General features: G+C 39.2%; 1 protein-coding gene across 2 annotated transcripts in view; it reads left to right on the top strand.

Moving 5' to 3' along the window:
* The first annotated feature begins 310 nt into the window (after positions 1-310).
* Positions 311-19741, top strand: part of gabrr3 (gamma-aminobutyric acid type A receptor subunit rho3) — a 30499-nt gene continuing 11068 nt past the window's right edge. For both annotated transcript variants that reach the window (XM_062974923.1, XM_062974922.1), the window contains exons 1-4: positions 311-816; positions 14394-14506; positions 17703-17770; positions 18352-18575. In XM_062974923.1, coding sequence (XP_062830993.1) covers positions 683-816; positions 14394-14506; positions 17703-17770; positions 18352-18575 — 539 coding nt within the window. In that variant the 5' untranslated portion in view covers positions 311-682. The remainder of the gene's footprint in view (positions 817-14393; positions 14507-17702; positions 17771-18351; positions 18576-19741) is intronic.

Below are 19741 nucleotides of genomic sequence, written 5' to 3'. Positions count from 1 at the left end.
AGCTGCTCCATGAGGCGGCTTGAAATAATTTTCATGGTTTCTAAACCAAAAATGCTATTTACCTAAATAATAATAATAATAATAATAATAATAATAATAATAATAATAATAATTAATGCTATTTAGCTAGTTAATTTAAGCATCCCATTAATGTGCTTCAAATAATTTTCTGCATATGCAGTAAGTGAGATTGATTTCCGGACCTTTTCTCATTAATCACAGTTTTTCATACAGTAATGAAAGTTTTAAAAACCCTATAAACCCATGGTGTGGTGTGGGATTAAGGGGATTAAATATTTGACATCACTCTTTTGTCTGTGCAAGAGCTCCATCAAACAGTACGGCGAGTGGGTGTTAAAGCACTGGGCTATGAATGTATCCACAGAAAAGGAAAGAATGGATGAAAATGGATTTTGTTGTATAGATTTCTGAAGGTGAAACTACAACAGCTGGACACCATTGTCTTACAACATGGATTCTAAGGATTTATAAAACTGGAGAAATACAGGAAGACATCAAAGAAGGATGAAAATTGGGATGCTTTTGCCTCTTGCAGTCTGCAGTGCCTCCTGTGAGCCAAATCCTCTTCATCGTACAGTGCTTCCTAAAAACTGGAATACCAGAATGAAAGGCTACTAATGTGGGCTGACTGAACCTGTTTTTATTCTGGTGATTGGAAGACATGGTCCTTGCAATCAAACTGTTGCTCCTCTCCTGTATTTGGCCAACTTCTGTTCTAATCAATAACAGCGATCATCACCACCATCATTACCACCACCATCATCCTCAAAGATCATTCATGAAAAGACATAATAGGTGAGCAAGACGGTCACTGTGTGGACATCATGGCTGCTGTTGTGTTTATGTGTGCTCTGTGCGTCTGCCACTATCCTAAAAACATTTTCACTACTAGGTTGAACTGAAAGGATATTTTATATGTTTGTTCAATATTAGAAACAATGTGTTTTCGAAGACTTTCATGGCTGGAATCACAGGGTTATTGTGTTTTCTGGGCTGTATGGCCATGTTCCAGAAGTATTCTCTCCTGATGTCTGGAAAGGTTGATATATCTGTGGAAGGTCCAGGGTGGGAGAGAGAATTCTTGTCTGTTGGAGGCCAGTATGAAAGTTGTAATTAATCACCTTGATTAGCATTAATGGCCTTGCAAGCTTCATGTCCTGGCTTCTTCCTGCCTGGGGAAATCCTTTGTCCAAAGGCATCAGCTGCCCCTAATTGATTCATGTCTGGAATTCCTCCGTTTTCAGAGTGTTGTTCCCTATTTACTGTTCTGATTTTAGAGTTTTTTTAATACTGGTAGCCAGGTTTTGTTCATTTTCATGGTTTCCTCCTTTCTGTTGAAAGTGTCCACATGCTTGTTTCAGTGGCTTCTCTGTGTAGTCTGACATGATAGCTGTTAGACCACACAGAGAAGCCATGTCAGACTATCATGTCAGACTACACAGAGAAGCCATTGAAATGCCTTCCATAGATGTGGGCGAAACGTCAGGAGAGAATATTTCTGGAACATGGCCACACATCCCGGAAAACACACAACTATTAGAAACAATGCCAGCACAAGAGCATTTGTAGAGAAAGGCGACTAAATGTTTTCACATTCCCCCTCCATTTATTTTTGATCACGCTTCAATCAGATTTTATGTTGCAGAAGCTTTTCCCTAAGAACACAGCTAAGTGTTCTTTAATTTATGGAATTATTTGATCAACACCTCCAAATCCAATCCTATAAGCTAGTTACTGGTAATATGTTTTAGTGCTGAATGGAATCAGATTTTAATGCTCTACCAAAGTAGGCTAGGGAATTATATACAATCAACATCTGGAATTGTACAGGGGTATATTCCCAAAGGATTATGTTAAAAACCAATGAAAGGAGATCTGCCTTTAGAGGTGGGTTCCTCGACGTAACCTTTTTCACTCTTTCCTATCCTCCATCCCTCCCTTTAAAACATTGCAGGTGTGAGAGGGCAGATTTAAAATGAAGTGCCATCTCCTCATTTAACCAACAGCATCTCCAAGTAAAGCTGGAAAAAAGTCTCTTCTATGAAACCCTGAATGGTTTTGATAATACAGGCTGAGTTCTTTTTATCTGAAATGCTTGAGAAATGCTTGACCAGAAATGTGTTGGTTTTCAGATTTTTTTTTTCAGGATTTGGAAAATCTGTGTTTGCACCCATAAGGAGATATCTTGAAAATTCGTGTGTGCTTTTTATAAAACTTGTACAGATAGCCTGCTGGTAATTGTATACAATATTTTAAATATTTTTGTGTATGTGAACTTGCTGACTGAAAGGTCGGCAGTTTGAATCCAGGGAGCGGGGTGAGCTCCCATTGTTAGCCCTAGCTTCTGCCAGCCTAGCAGTTTGAAAGCATGCAAATGTGAGTAGATCAATAGGCACCACTCTGGCGGGACAACCACATGATCTTGGAGGTGTCTACGGACAACGCTGGCTCTTCGGCTTAGAAATGGAGATGAGCACCAACCCTCAGAGTTGGACACGACTAGACTTAATGTCAGGGGAAAACCTTTACCTTTACTATGAAACATGGATCCCCACCTACATTGCTATACAATGCAGTTTGAAACGATAAGGCAGCTTCCCATGTTTCGTCCAATGCGCCATTAACTGGGGTTGGGGGTAGACAGGTACAGCTTCTGTTATTTCTTTGGCAGAAAACATTTCTACATATGTGATATAGTAGACACATATAAGTTGACACCCTTGCTGATGCTTGGGTTTGAGTCATAATATTTGACCAAAAAAAGTCAAGACACAAGAAAGGTTTCCATAACAGACATTTGAAGAAACTCTGACTCAGGGGCTTGACACAAATCTTGAGGTTACAAGTTCATCCCTAACCTTGACATTGCTGCTGTTTTCCCTGATGAGAACTTAACACCCAGTATCTTAAGACTTGGAGAGGAAATTGTGAAGCTTAAAAGACCACAAAGCAGTCAGATGTTGGCAGGATAGTAAGAGATGCATATACAATTGTTCCCTGTCATCCTATTTTGTCAAGAAAAGATCTTCTTTTTCTTTATCATTAACCTAATATTTGTTGACAGTTCTCCCTGTACTTCTGAAACTAAATCAGAGTTATTGGAACACATGCAGGCAAATTTTAGAATGATATACTCTGGATTTTGTATTTGCTCAGCCATTCATTGCTTGGTTCTTAAACAACGGTTGGCAAGACTTTGATCTTTTCTGGGCTATTCCTTTAAAACAAGGGTCCTCAAACTTTTTAAACAGAGGGTCAGTTGACAGTCCCTCAAACTGTTGGGGGGGGGGGGGAGAAGGCTATTTCTATGCAAACGGCACATATCTTATTTGTAGTGCAAAAAACCCATGAAAGAACAATACAATATTTAAAATGAAGAACAAGCTTAACCAACATAAACTTTCCAGTATTTCAATGGGAAGTGTGGGCCTGCTTTTGGCTGATGAAATAGTCAAGTTAATTAGGATTATTGTTGTTGTTGTGTGCCTTCAAGTTGTTTGCAGATTTAGGGCGACTCTGAATTTAAAGTGTAGAGCAAGGGCCGGGAAAATGACCTTATAGAGCCGCATCTGGCCCACAGGCCTTAGATTGGGGACCCCTGCCTTAAAACATGAGTATGCTAAGGAATCTAGGAGCACATTAGACACTAAATGAGAGAATGAGGCTGGTAACATAACAAAAGCTCATGCTATCAGCGTCATCCCCTCAATCTCTGAGATGCTATAAGAATCCTTTGCAAATTGATATTCCAGACTTATGTGGCTATGTCTGAATTCTAATGCCTTAAAACATGGTAGTTATCAAGCATGCAGCACATTATATATTTTGAATTTTAGATCATAAACATTTCTGGATGAAGTTTACTCAATTAATGTATAGCATTTTTGTTAAAATAAATATAGATAGGAACAGTTCTAGCCTTGGTTGTGCTTAAAATACACCTACTGAAATCAATGGAACATAACATTAGTCACAATGACTTTGTCCCATTGATTTCAGTTTATCTTCCAAGAAGAAAAAGGCAGAGAGAAGCAGAGCATTTGGTCACCTAACCTGGACACAGCATATTATTTGGAAACACAGAAATGCTGGACCACTCAAACAACCACCGTGTCAGATGACAAAGAGAAGCCATTGGAATCCACAAGCATGTGGACAATTTCCACAGAAAGGAGGAAACCATGAAAATGAACAAAATCTGGTTACCAGTATTGAAAAAAACTAAAATTAGGACAGTAAATAAAGAACAACACTCAAAAAGCAGCGGAATTCCAGACATAAAACAATCAGGGGCAGTTAACACCTCCCAACAAAGGATTCCCCCAGGCAGAAAACAGCCAGGCTTTGAAGCTACAAGGCTATTCAATGTTAATCAAGTTGGTTAATTGCAACATTCACACTTGCCTCAAACAGACAAGAGTTCTTTCTCTCACCCTGGACATTCCACAGATATATAAACTCCACTTTCCTAGTTTCCAACAGACCTCACAATCTCTGAGGATGCCTGCCATAGATGTGGGTGAAACGTCAGGAGAGAATGCTACTGGAACATGGCCATACAGCCTGGAAAACTCACAGCAACCCAGAGAAAAGCTTTGTTTTGAAGCCAGACATCATGAAGGTATAAGGTAGACCAAAGCAATTATACTCTGTGTGTGTTTGTTCGTATGTGCATTATTCTAAGCTGTTATATTTATGAATGATTAACGGGTTTGATTTGCCTATGCTTCTTTTTCACTGGAAACCATAAAAGGGAGTACAGTAGAGTCTCACTTATCCAAGCTAAATGGGCCGTCAGAAGCTTGGATAAGCGAATATCTTGGATCATAAGGAGGGATTAAGGAAAAGCTTATTAAACATCAAATTAGGTTATGATTTTACAAATTAAGCACCAAAACATCATGTTATACAACAAATTTGACAGAAAAGGTAGTTCAATACGCAGTAATGTTATGTTGTAATTACTGTATTTACGAATTTAGCACCAATATATCACGATATATTGAAAACATTGACTACAAAAATGGCTTGGATAATCCAGAAGCTTGGATAAGCGAAGCTTGGATAAGTGAGACTCTACTGTATTTATTTACAAAGACCTATCTTTTATCCATCTTTTTCAATTATAGTTGAAATTGAGGAACCATTTTCAGCTGATCTCAAGATTGTCAGACACTCTGGAATCAGATAGTGGAATGATCATAACCTCTGTGAAAAGAACAGCCTGTAGATATTTTGCTACTGACATGCAACTTCCATCGGATTAATAGTATGGCCCAGTTCCTATCTCCCAAAGCCGTTTGTCTACATTCTCTTGCAAAGAAGATTTTAAAGCATTAACCAAAGTGTGTGTGTATGAGAGAGAGATTGAGAGAGAGAGAGAGGAGAGGGAAGGAAGAGAAAGTCTATGACATTTAAAGGTTATGTTTTGGGGCACTAAAAAAACCCAATTTTTACAGTACGAAAATTGTGGTATCCACACTTGACATATGCAGCTGACAATTCCAAGTGAACAGTGATAAGGCTATGGTCTTGAATGCATGTGATGCAATATATATTATGTGAATATTCTTAGGCTGAGTTAGGTTTATTCCCGGGTGAGTACATGTAGAAATATAAAGTCTGTCACTGCCTCCATGTTTTCTCCCTCTATTTGCCAGTTATCAATAGGTGTAGTTGCCATGATCTTGGTTTTCTTGACATTTAACTGCAACCCAGCTTTTGCACTTTCTTCTTTCACCTTGGTGATAAGGCTCCTCAGCTCTTCCTCACTTTTGGCCATCAGAGTGGTATCATCTGCATGCCTAAGGTTGTTAATATTTCTTCCAGCAACTTTAACTCCGGCCTTGGATTCCTCAAGCCCTGCATGTCGCATGATGTGTTCTGCGTACAAGTTGAATAGGGAGGGTGAAAGTATGCAGCCCTGCCATACTCCTTTCCCAATCTTGAACCAGTCTGTTGTTCTGTGATCTGTTCTTACTGTGGCTACTTGGTCTTTATACAGATTTCTCAGGAGACAGACAAGGTGACTTGGTATCCCCATACCACCAAGAACATGTCATAGTTTATTATGATCCACACAGTCGAAGGCTTTAGAATAGTCAATAAAGCAGAAGTAGACGTTTTTCTGAAACTCCTTGGCTTCCTCCATTATCCAGCGGATATTGGCAATTTGGTCTCTCGTTCCTCTGCCTTTTCTGAACCCAGCTTGGACATCTGGCAACTCTTGCTCCATGTATTGCTGGAGTCTGCCTTGCAGGATCTTGAGCATTACCTTACTGGCATGGGAAATAAGTGCCACTGTACGGAAGTTTGAGCATTCTTTGGCATTTCCCTTTTTTGGTATGGGGATATAAATTGATTTTTTCCAATCTGATGGCCAATCTTGTGTTTTCCATATTTGCTGGCATATGGCATGCATCACCTTGACAGCATCACCTTCCAAGATTTTAAACGGCTCAGCTGGGATCCCGTTGTCTCCTGCTGCCTTGTTGTTAGCAATGCTTCTTAAGGCCAATTCAACCTCACTCCTCAGGATGTCTGGTTCTAATTCACTCACCACATCGTCAAAGCTATCCTCTATATTATTATCCTTCCTATACAGATCTTTTGTATATTCTCGCCACCTATTCTTGATCTCTTCAGCTTCTGTTAGGTCCCTGCCATCTTTGTTTTTGATCATGCCCATTTTTGCCTGAAATTTGCCTCTGATGTTTCTGATTTTCTGGAAGAGATCTCTTGTCCTTCCTATCCTATTGTCTTCCTCCACTTCCATGCATTGCTTGTTCAAAAATAGTTCCTTGTCTCTCCTGGCTAACCTCTGGAATTGTGCATTTAGTTGGGCATATCTCCCCCTATCACTGTTTCCTTTCGCCTTCCTTCTTTCTTGGGCTACTTCCAGTGTCTCAGCAGACAACCATCTTGCCTTCTTGGTTTTCTTTTTCTTTGGGACGTACTTTGTTGCTGCCTCCTGAACAATGTTGTGGACTTCTGTCCATAGTTCTTTTGTGACTCTATTTATTAAATCTAGTCCCTGAAATCTATTCTTCACCTCCACTGCATATTCACTGGGAATATTTGTGAGATCATATCTAATTGGTCTGTGTATTTTCCCCATTCTCTTTAGTCTGATCCTAAATTTTGTAATAAGAAGTTTGTGATCTGAACTACAGTCAGCTCCAGGTTTTGTTTTCACCCACTGGATGGATGTCCGCCACCTTTGGCTGCAAAAGATGTAGTCAATCTGATTTCGGTGTTGACCATCTGGTGAAGTCCATGTGTAAAGCCGTCTTTTAGGTTGTTGGAAAAGAGTGTTTGTTATGCACATTGAGTTTTCCTGGCAAAATTCTATCAGCCTATGTCCTGCTTCATTTTGTTGTCCCAGACTATGTTTGCCTGTGATCCCGGTTATCATTTGACTGCCCACCTTAGCATTCCAATCTCCTGTAATGAGAATAATGTCTCTTTTTGGTGTGTTATCCACTAAGTGCTGCAGATCCTCGTAGAACTTATCTAATTCTGCTTCTTCAGCAGCTGTGGTTGGGGCGTATGTTTGGATCACTGTGATGTTAAATGGCTTGCCTTTAACTCAAATTGAGATCAATCTATCATTTTTTTGGATTTTTTGGAGTTCAGTATCACTAATATGTTCATGATTCTTGACTCTATTTTTCCTTTCCATATGACTTCAAGGAAGCTGTCTCAGTCCTGGACTTATTTGTCGTCAGTAATGGACTGGACGCGAGGGTAAACAAATTGAAACTTAATCCAGATAAGACAAGAGTTGCTCTGGGTCAGCTGAAAGGCAGGCAGATCAGGGAATACAGACTGTGCTGGATGGGAATTCACTCTCCCTGAAATGTCAGGTTTGCAATTTGAATGTTTCCTCGACTCTTCTCTGAGCCTGGGTGCCCAGGTTTCAGCAGCACTTTTGGGAAGGCTTGAAAACTACAGCAGCTCCAAAATGCAACAGCCAGAGTGTTAACTGGACAAATTGCAGGGAACATTTAACTCTCTTATTTAACATTTAACTCTTCACTGGCTAACGATTCATTTCTGGACACAATTACAAGTGCTGGTCATGTCCTATAAGGCACTATATAATTTAGATTCAGACTATCTGAAAGATCGTACCTCCCTATATATATATGTCTGCCTGAATCTTAAAATCTACAGGGGTGGGTTTATCTCAGTTCCACCACCACCATGGACTTGTTTGGTGGTAAATGTAAAGATAATGTGTACATATTCCTTATTATTAGAATTCCATACTTCATGAGTGGAGAGCATTGGTGTAACAATGGTGCTTCCCACTGCACTTGCCGTTGAATAGTGCTGATAGCAGATTGGCAGCAGATAGGAGAATAAAAATATTATGCCCCCATGTGTAAGGATTTAAACCAGTGAGGAGTTTAGACCAGTGAGGAATAGAATAATGATTCCTTCTTGACTATGACAATTTTTAGAGGCTGGGGATGTGAAACGAATACATTTGTTAGTGTATGTGAGTGTGTGTAGAAACATGCTCATATATCTGCTGGTTCATAACAACAACAACAACAACAACAACAACAACAACAACAACAACAACAATTTATTTACAAACAGCTTCCATCTCCCGAGGGGACTCGGAGCGATTCATATGGGGACCAAGCCCAGTCAACAGATAAAACAATACGACGGCAGCATATATAATTAAAACAATAACAGTAAAATAACATTCATAAAATACATCAGCGAGCATCAGGACTATATTAGTGCATATTTAAGTGCATATTTAACTTCTTTGAGATCTAACTTGGACTAAGACTTTGATTTCAGTAGGCTTTATGTCCATTAAAAATACATAAAATGGAAAAATGAAACTCTAGCCACATTCACTCAGAAGTAAGCCCACCAGAGAGCCATTGGATTATGGCTCCAGAGACCAAGATTCAAACTCTGCTTAGCCACGTAAACCCACGGGGTGATGTTGGGCCAATCACACTCTCTTAGCCTCACAGAAAGGCAAAGTCAACCCCACCTGAATAAATCTTATGATAGGGCCACCGTAGGATTACTACAATCCAGACATTATTTATGACACACAGAAACAATATGTCCACTAGAGGGTGCCTAAACGCCCCTAACAGCCCCAGATCCTGTCTTATCCAGGAGGCTAAGCAAGCTCAGTCCTGGTTAGTACTTGGATTAGAGACCATCAAAGAATAGCAAGTGCTGTAAGCTACATTTCAGGAGAAGGAACTAGCAAAGCCATCTCTGAGAAAATTCTATGACATTCATGGTGTTTCCATAAGTTGACAGGTGACCTCAAGTCACATGAACACAGGTTCACTTCAATTCCCTAAGATTGACCTCCAAGTAAGCACAAATTTCAGAGTTAGCATAGTATTCTATTTCTATTGTGAATATTGATAAATAGAAATTTAATCTTTTTTCTTAAGTTTGGTCTAAGCCAGACATTATGTTAAGTTAATCTTTGCATTTAACATGCAGAGTTTAAAAAACCGTTCAGTGAGGGACTTATCAGACACAATTGGATAGGACTCTATCTGATTTTATCTAGCGATGTTCTTCCCTAAATTATAATTATTTGGGGTAGAATGAAATACCATATACACACTTTTGAACATCCTTATATATAGATTTATTACATTGGACTACCAGTTCTTGTCTTTAAAGTGAGATATAGAAATCTGTGACATCAAAAGAGAATCTGTATCTTATATACATAGCTAACCAAAGTTCCATATGAGCGATTGCAGTTACTAAGATAGAAATCACTAAAAGATCTGAAAATGTGAAAGATTTTACCATCTGTTCAACTGACTTATGGCATTGGTAGTAAAGTTTATATAGTAGGTAAAATAATATATGCTGTCTGAAGGAAAAGTATTTTGATGATGATACTGGGAAATATGTTTGAAGAGTGAGGACTGTAGTACGTTTGGGGAAAGGATCTTAATTCAGTGGTACAACATCTCCTTTACATGCAAGCTCCATCCCACTTTACCATCTGTCATGTTTGTAATTATGATATAGTCAGCCTTAATGTTATATCACTGATGTAATGCTATATTGATATTATTGCTCATAAGGAATAGACATTTACACTGTAGTGTGTTTGTAGACCTAGAGAAGATGGGAATTAAAGTAGAGGTAGATGACAACCAGCTGTAATTAACAGTTAGCCTGAGACCAAGACAGCTTATCACAGTAACAGTAAACCTAAGGAAGAAGGAAGTTGAGTTTTAGCTGTAAAGAAGAAATGTCTTAGGATCCAAGGTTGTTCTCATATTAACCAAGAAAATAAAGCTAATGCTTAGACGAGAGATCTCTAACTTGTGGTCCTCCAGATGATTGGGACACCAATTCCCAGAAGCCCTAGCTGGTTTGTCCTATGGTAAGGATTTCTGGGAGCTGAAGTCCAAAATACCAGGACAGCCACAAGTTTAACACCACTGGCTTAGACAAACTGACCAATGATTGATAACAGAAGGTTTCTCTAAAACCAATTGGATGTAGGTGCATCACATTTTTGAATGCCTTGCTATATATTGTGTTTTGGGTTTGTTTTTGTTTTTTTTGTTTTTTAGCAATCTACAGTTCTGACAGTAACTGTGGTACCTGTAGTGTGTTTATTGAATAAAGATCTTCAGTTTGCAAGTTGGACTTACTTTAGAGACAGTCAAGGCCTGCAGCTGACATTGGGACTCTTTGTTGTGCCTCATGTGATAGTGAGACTGGCAAAAAGGCCACAATAGTTCAGCAGTTATACCAAGGAATGTACTTGGGATCAAGTTCAGAGCGACTGAGAATGGAACATTTGGAGATTTGTTAGGCTCATTGGATAGAAAAGCATGCATATTCGCGCAGAATTTGATGCCATGGTTATCAATCCCAATTACTCTTAAATTCAACCCCAGTGCTAATATCAAGCTATGGGATGCCAGGTAATTGCATTCTATTTTCCCATGCTCTTTACTATCTATTTGAAGGCACTGTGTGAAATTGTTACCACCTGCATCACTGTTGAAAAAGATCATTAAAATCAGAGGGAGTTAAGTACAAAAACAGATATTCAAATTCCACTGATTTAGGTAAATGGAAATATGGCTAGCACTGAGAGCTTTTTGACTTTTATTCATAATAAAATTAGAGAAGCCTGTTTATATCCAATCTCTTATTTAATCATTTTAATTTGAGATGGTGGAGTGAGTTTAATACTTAATTTTTCGTAAGGTTATAAGCATCATGTTTTGGCATCCCTGAATCCTGCAGTCCGTCTATGGCAAGCTCAAACATTCGGTCTATTCATAATTTTGCTCTGAAAAAGCCACAGGAGTTACGATTACGTAAGTCAAATGCTCTGCTTCATTCTGGATTTGCAGAGGAAGTTGGAGACATAATAAAGAAATCCATTTCTAAATGCTCATTATATTAACATCTAGTTACATGTGACCAGGGATGACCTTCTGTAAGCAGCATGTGACTCCAGAAAGCTCTCTTGTGGTATAGCTAGGACCGGAGATTTGGGATATAGTATCCAAATGATTGGATTGATACACACTAAGGGCATGCAGTACACAGAGGATGATTTCAGTGTCCTGACTGAGTGCCAGTGAAATGAATGGATTATATGCACAGAAGGAAAACAAGAAACTTGTTGGGAAATGGAGATATGAACTGAAAAGAAATTCTAGGCACCTTTTCAGATATACACTAAAGTCCAGCTGCTCCTTATTTAGCAGAGGCAATCCAGAGGTCTTCCCTAGGGTTGGCTCAACTGCAGAAGCATCTAAGCCAGTGATGGGCAACCTTTTGAGCTTGGTGTGTCAAGATTCGCCAAAAAACCAAGCATAGCTCGTGTGGTGTGTCACTTCGAGAAAAACGCCATAATTTCACGATATTTATAGTTTAAATAACAAAAATGTATAATTGTAACTATATTTGGAGCAATCTGTACTTGGATGAGGGAGCTCAACTGGCACACCAAAGCCACCTCTGGCTGGCATCAGGCAAGTGGGTGCTCCCCTCAAGCCCAGGCTAAGCTTACCTAGTGCCCTCCGCGGCCTGCACTGCCTGCGCCGCTTGATGTGACAGAACAAAAACCCTCCTCAGAACCTTCTCTTTGTGCCTGGCCCAGCCTGGGAGACCGGTGGCGGCTCTCTCCCCACTTTCCTCAGCTTGCCTTCCCTTTCCTTGCCATGCCTGGATGACGCTCCCCCTCCTTTTCCGCTCCCTCATCCAGGGATTTGGCCACTCCCCCCAACTGAGGCAGCAGCCTGGCCTGGTGGAGCCCCTTTTGCCGCACTAGCAGCGGCTGCCACACTACAGCAAATGTTTCATCCTCGGCTACTGCACCTCGCTGTGCAGGAGCCAAGGATGAAACGTCCTTCTTGGCATGTGGCCGCGTGTCAGCAAAAATGGCTAGGCGTGTCATAGGTTTGCCATCACTGATCTAAGCAGAGACATGGACACAAAAAACCTCAAACACCTGCTATGCTATTTGTCTTAGGAAAAACAACCCATATGGAAGATTGCATGAGTTTTAGGGGACCCTGAACTAATTGCCTTGCTCTAATGGCACAGGCAGGAGTGGATGTCTTTGCTCCGGTACAGTTCTTAATCTCAGAAGATAGAATTTAGAATCTAATCATCTATCTTGTTGAGTTTGGTGGACCTCCTTAGCTACAGCAGGTGGTCAGGAGCAGATGCAGGAGAGGTTGTGGGTGGGATTTGGGGTGGGTGGGTTATGAACTTTAATTCTGTCAACCTAGCAGTTTGAAAACATGCAAATGTGAGTAGATCAATAGGTACTGCTCCAGTGGGAAGATAATGGCACTCCATGCAGTCATACCAGCCACATGACCTTGGAGGTGTCTACGGACAACACCAGCTTTTCGGTTTAGAAATGGAGATGAGCACCAACCCCCAGAGTCGGAAGTGACTGGACTTAGCGTCAGGGGAAACCTTTACCTTTACCTTACCTATGAACTTTTACATGTAATTTTAATGGTATTTATTTTATTTTAACTTTATATCCACTCACAAATAATTGTTTTTAATGCTCGTATTTCTCTTATTTAAATTTTTTATTAGGTTGTGTTATATGATTATTAGCCACCTTGATTCCCTGTGGGGAGAAAGGCAGAATAGAAATAAATTTAATAAATAACAGCAGCAACAGCACAGCAACAACAACAACATACTTGCTACTCAACTATTAATGCACTTAGCTTGCTTTCTCAGTGGGTTTTTCCAAGGCTCTTATTCACATTTTACACTCACACAGAACTGGATTATTCGAATAATGAATCCTGAGTATGTGTAGTCATTGTTTCTCGTTCTGACCCTGGAGGTTCTTCTCCTTGACAAAATAGTTTTGTAACACAAGAGACATTAGTATGAGCCAATATTTGACCATTTCCCTGACATCACTTGAGTTCTCTTGCAGAGTTTGCATTTTGTGTTCAATGTGTGAGGAGAGGAAGTGTGTTAGCCACATTTTCCTCTACATCTGGTTCCATCTGGCAGTTACTGCCTACAGAAAATCTGTAGAGAACCACAATTTTCTTCAGACCAAGGAAATTTTCCTCATCAGAAAATTGTCCTCCACATATAAAGTATGATGGAGAATCTGAGGCTAGTGTCCTGCCTATTTATGTGAACACCTGGTTCATTAGTGTCTAGGACAGTGGTTCTCAACCTGTGGTCCCCAGATGTTTTTGGCCTACAGCTCCCAGAAATCCCAGCCAGTTTACCAGCTGTTAGGATTTCTGGGAGTTGAAGGCCAAAAACATCTGGGTACCGCAGGTTGAGAACCACTGGTCTAGGAAGAGCACTAAAGAAGAGCCTGTACACATGCCTTTACCACTCAAGAACCACGGCCTCATAGCCTGCCCATCTGGAATCATATAGTACAGCTAACACTTTGGGCTTAATCCTCAACAGCACCCCCACTTACTGATAAGAAAGCTATTATATTACATCCCCTGGTGACTTCCTGGCTGGGTAACAGTAACATGCTCTCTGTATGTGCCTTAATGTTCCTTGCTGACTTACGGTGACCTCATGAATTTCATAGAGTTTTCTTAGGCAAGGGATTATCAGGAGTAATTCTGCCCATTCCAGCAGGCATTTGAAAAATGAGGCAGACTGTAATTTTACGCAGATGGATTCCTATTATTCTGAAGCTCCCCAGATATGGGATTCAGCAGAGCACACTCTTATTTGTAATGATATTCTGTAAGTGCTCTTCGTTTTATTTCTTTTAATAAAATATAGTTCATATAATCTAGCCCAGGAGACTTCTAGTGATACGTAGTGGAGTTTACGGTAAGATAAAAATTAATTATTTCTTTTTATTACAGCAAACGAGAAATTAAGACGAGGAAACTAGATAGCACTAAAGTAAAGCCCATGAAATCAGAACAACTTCTCCGTATAGAGGACCATGATTTTGCAATGAGACCAGGCTTTGGAGGTAAGTTGCATTTATTTTGTAAGCAGCTGTCTTAATGCAATAAACAACTGAAGCCTGGCCTAATTTGGTCAATTATAAAATGAAACAATATGTTAAACTATGTCTTCATGTCCTCTGAAATTTAATAAATATGAGATAAAAACATACTGCATATTTAATTGCTAGGAAGAGTGAATGTTTTGAAAGAATAGTCTAAATTATTAATTCTCAGATTCTTTTCATTTTACTGTTATGAATCCCTGTCTGAAGACTGTATATAACTGTCTGAATATTGTACAGTATTAACAGATGTACTTAAATTAGACAGTGCAATTGACAAATTATTAGAAGTGAGAAGATTTATGTGAAGATGTTTCAGAGGGTTATCAATTGGGCAAGCGAAAATAAGTCTACAATATGTCCCTGTATTACAGTGGTTCTCAACCTTTTTTTAATCAGAGCCTATTTGACCAGCAACCACTTTCCAACAATAGTACCAAAAGGGTTATGAATCAGTTTCTGGTCAACTTTAGATTCTGTTTGGTTATTTGGGGAGCTGATTCAGAAAATTGCATTGGCTAGACCACATCAGCTCTTGTTTCTGATACAGAACATATGCCATCCAGTAGTCGCCATCTGCTCACCCACAGACAACCATATTTAATAATCTAGAGCTGATGTGGTCTACCCAATGCAATTGTCAGCTCTGCGGAAAGGAGCAGAAATAAAATAAATATATAAAGAAGAAGAAATTTTGTGGACTGGATTTTTGTTCTCGTGGGCCACTGCACACAAATTGAGAACCACTACTGTATTAGCTATTGGCTCTGTTGGACGTGTTTTTTTGTTTTCCCTTGCAAGTACAGTAGTAAGAGCTGCCCCATTTGACAGACACAAATGCTGTGGTTACATTGGTGAAAATAAAAGGGGAAGGGAAGTTTAAATAAATAAATAAATGTAGCAGCACCTTCAAGACTGATTACCATGTCTTTTTGTGGTTATAAATCAGGCATGGGAAAACTTCGGCTCTCCAGGTGTTTTGGACTTCGACTCCCATAATTTGTAGCAGTCTGCCAGTGGGCTGTTAGGAATTGTGGGAACTGAAGTCCAAAAAACTTGGAGGTCCAAAGTTTGCCCATGGCTGTTATAATCCCACTTCTTCAGATACAGTAACAGAATCAAGAGGGATGCAAATCATGTCCCTTTCAGATCTCAGTTAGTGAAGAATCCACTTGCCAAGTCAGTTTCCCTGGGCTCAAAATGTCTCTGAAGATACTTTTTTGATCTGTGTGCAATAGTGAAGACTGTTAATATATGCAATTTGTCGTGAAGCCATTGTCCTTGTTCATACTTCTGCTAATGGGTTGGAATTTGTGGATATAATTCAATTACATTGGTATTACCTAGATAATACGTCAACCAGAAGTTTATAGGAACTAACCACCAGCAGATGAGGTCAACTGTACTCTCCATCATATAGTTAGTTACTAGTAACTGATATATAGGCACATAATGCCTTAATACTGAGATGGTATGTAGTCATGCTGACTAGTAAGTGTTGATCAACGTTTGCAATAAGACAATTTATGTGGCCTACATGGTTATCACAAGCCCCACTATCTACTTTTCTAACAAAACAATCATTCCTATCACAATCTGTCCATGCATCCAAAGACCTACCTTTAAGGTAAGAATATATCTATCTGTCCATCAAGTGATGGATCTACTTTGATGTATCATTTTTTTCTCCCTTGAAGTGAAGGCCTCCTTTCCTATATCCTTATTGTTAAAATAGGTGGGCAAAAGGAGCTGACACATCTAATAAAAAAGCTGTTTGTTTCTTCCTCATTTCATTGTCATGAGTGTGACATTTTCTACTGGCCAATGTGTGTCGGATGATCCCCTTTAAATTTGGGCACCTAAAACTATTTCATTGCTTTTATCGAATACCGAACACATGAAAGGCCTAACAAGACATTTGTGTAAAAACTATCAATAGCAGGAAGAACTCCAAGTTGAAGGGCAGAAAGCAGTGATCCTCCCAATGGATATCATATCATATCTTTTCTTTTTCTTTTTTTTTTGGGGGGGGGGGTGCAGTTTCAGGCCAATGTTGGGTATTTAGTGTCAGAGGCAGTAATGAAATCTCCAGTGCACAAGGCAACTAGTTTCTGTAAATATCCCGAGATAGTGTAATTCAGGGGAAATTTAAAATAGTGTACAACTTATACTTGGCCATCATTGTATATGAAAACAGCAGGGAAGTAGACAGTCTCAATCCAACATGTTTCAGTAGTAAGCATGGCCTTTTGGAATCAGCATGAAGATGCCAGATAGGTGAGACAAGGCCTGAACATAGAACTTCCAGATATGTACATTTTTATTCACATTTAATAGGAATATGAAATTATTTCTTCAGGTATTTGGGAAGCCCTTGAGCAAGGAACTGCATGTTTCAAAACACAATGGGCACAATAAATATCCGAGGCATCTGAGAAGTTTCTTTTTCTGCCTTGGTTATCAAAAGGCTTCTTCGCTTCTAGTGTGAAAGAATTGGCTGTCTGCAAGGATGTTGCCCAATAAACACCCGGATGTTTGATGTTTTACCATCCTGTGGGAGGCTTCTCTCATGTCCCCACATGGGGAACTGGAGCTGGAGCTGATAGAGGGTGCTCATCCACTCTCCCCAGATTCGAACTGCTGTCAATCAGCAATCCTGCCAACACAAGGGTTTAACCCATTGCGCCACTTTCAGTTTCTCAAGTCACGCCTGACACACACACACACAAAATCAAAAGTCTTCACCTTTGTTGGCTTTTTCACTAATGGATATATAGGGGTGCCTCCATGTGTGCTCAAAATCAATAGAAAAATCTGGATTACAAAGCAACTTTCAAAACTCAGTGAAGTCAAGCACTTCAATGATTCTTTTTAAAATTCTCAGTCATCACTTTCAGCAATAGCTTTCATGAACAACCCAAAAGATGGCTAAATATAACAGGCCCATTGAAATGAATAGGACTTACATGAAACGTGCCCAATAAATCCCATTCATTTTAAATGGTCTGTTCTAACTAGGATTAAAATTAGTCTAGAGTATGTTTAATGTAACATGAACGTTGGCATTGCATGCTAGAGTCTTGATCGGTCAGTTCCATGATCGTATGTTTTTAAATAGACTAGAATACTCACATTTATTTTCTTTTGTATTTCAAAGGATCACCAATACCAGTGGGAATTGATGTTCAAGTAGAGAGTATTGACAGTATTTCAGAAGTTGACATGGTAAGGTTTTCATAATTTCATTTTGCTTTACTTCAACAGCAATATCTAGAGCTGCAGTTAAAATAATCGGGAATCAGATGTCATAAGAAAGGATACAAAGATCTTAGAAATAACACAGTGATCTTCAACTATTAAAGTTTGATTTAAATAATACAAACCTACTTTGTAAGAGTTGTATGCTTATAGTGGATCATCACATTATTTAAAATTTTCTTATTTGGATTCATGACATCTTTACTATGCAGGCACAGATCAGTGTAAGAATCTATTTTACTCTGTTTTCAGTACCTGGATTTGGTATTGAAATGGCTCCATCACCTTGAGAAGCAACTTTTGTTGGAGGATGGGTAGACAGGGAGGAGTCTGACCTATTCTGAGAAAATGTGGACTCTGCAACCACTATCATAGAAAGGTCCAGCTGTCCAGTCTGCAGGAATCTCATATTAAGGAAAGAAAACTCTGCGGATAAATCTGAGAACAACATCTCATGAGTTCTTATCTTTGGCTATTTCTACAGACAGTATTATTAAACTGATAAAAATACATCTTCTTAATTTCTTTCATATTTTCTTTCCATAAAGGACTTCACAATGACTTTGTACCTCAGACATTATTGGAAAGATGAGAGACTCTCATTTCCTAGCACCAGAAACAAAAGTATGACCTTTGATGGAAGACTAATAAAAAAGATCTGGGTGCCTGATATATTTTTTGTTCACTCTAAAAGATCTTTCATCCATGACACAACAATGGAGAATGTCATGTTACGTGTTTACCCAGATGGCAATGTACTCTTCAGTTTACGGTAAGTGCAGTGGCTCTTCCATTCCAGGTACAAGACCTCAAACATGTCGATGGCAGGACTACCATGGGCAGGATGGCAGGACTACATCATTGTGATGTAGCTGTATGCCAAAATTTGGGAAAGATACTTTTTAGGACTACAACTCACAGAATAGCCCAATCAGTGTGACTAGTAGCCAATCCTATTTACTAGAAAACTCTGGAAGGTGTTTAAAGACTCTGTTAAGATCTTCTGTGTACTATGAGCATTACAAAATGTATTGGCATGAAGAATTATTTCCCTGATTCCTATAGCCTGTATAGTTTTTCATTTCAATGTGGTGGAAATTCAGTATCATGTTCATAGGCTAAAAAGTTATGTGTTTGTCAATATCACATATTAAACTAACACCATATTCCTTGTTATATTATTTTATGTATTTCTGTCTATTCTGCCACCCAACCCCATCCTTTGAAGCTCTTTAGATGCCACAGTGATCTGAAGTAATGGGGAAGGTGGAAGAAATCTTTTTCAGTGGGGACCTAGGGAGGTTTGTCTAGTACAGTAGAGTCTTGCTTATCCAAACTTCGCTCATCCAACGTTCTGTATTATTCAACACAATTTGTCTCTTGCTTGGATCCACAACAGTTTTCTAGGCAGCAATGCGCAGCAAGCCAACACACCCAACAACAACATAAGTGCAGCCACACTCCCAAACAAGTGGCAGACTTGTTGTAAAACATGTTTTGGTGCTTAATTTGTAAAATCACAACATAACTTGACGTTTAATAGGCTTTTCCTTAATCCCTCATTATCCAACATTTTCATTTATCCAACATTCTGCCGGCCTGTTTATGTTGGATAAGTGAGACTCTACTGTATTTATAATAATGCCATTTCAGCAGCAGGCAAAAGTCCAAAAATAAAATGAAAAAATGCCATGGTTTTAAGTTTTTGAAGTAGCTGTACATTAACATGCTTGTTGTACTCTATGTATTGTTGTTGTTGTTCTTGTAAGCCAACTTGGGTCCTATATAGGAGAACGGCAGAACATACAAAAGATAAATACATTTGCCATGTCTCTCCTGTATGAAATATGTGAGTCAGTCTTTATCACTCTACTATTAAAAAGTAATTTACCTTGGGAGTGTGAGGTAGATTACATACCTGGCACCTTCCAAATGTTT

Source organism: Anolis carolinensis, chromosome 3, assembly GCF_035594765.1.
Source record: "Anolis carolinensis isolate JA03-04 chromosome 3, rAnoCar3.1.pri, whole genome shotgun sequence".
Taxonomy (NCBI): Eukaryota; Metazoa; Chordata; class Lepidosauria; order Squamata; family Dactyloidae; genus Anolis; species Anolis carolinensis.
This window is presented reverse-complemented; position numbering and strand designations above follow the sequence as displayed.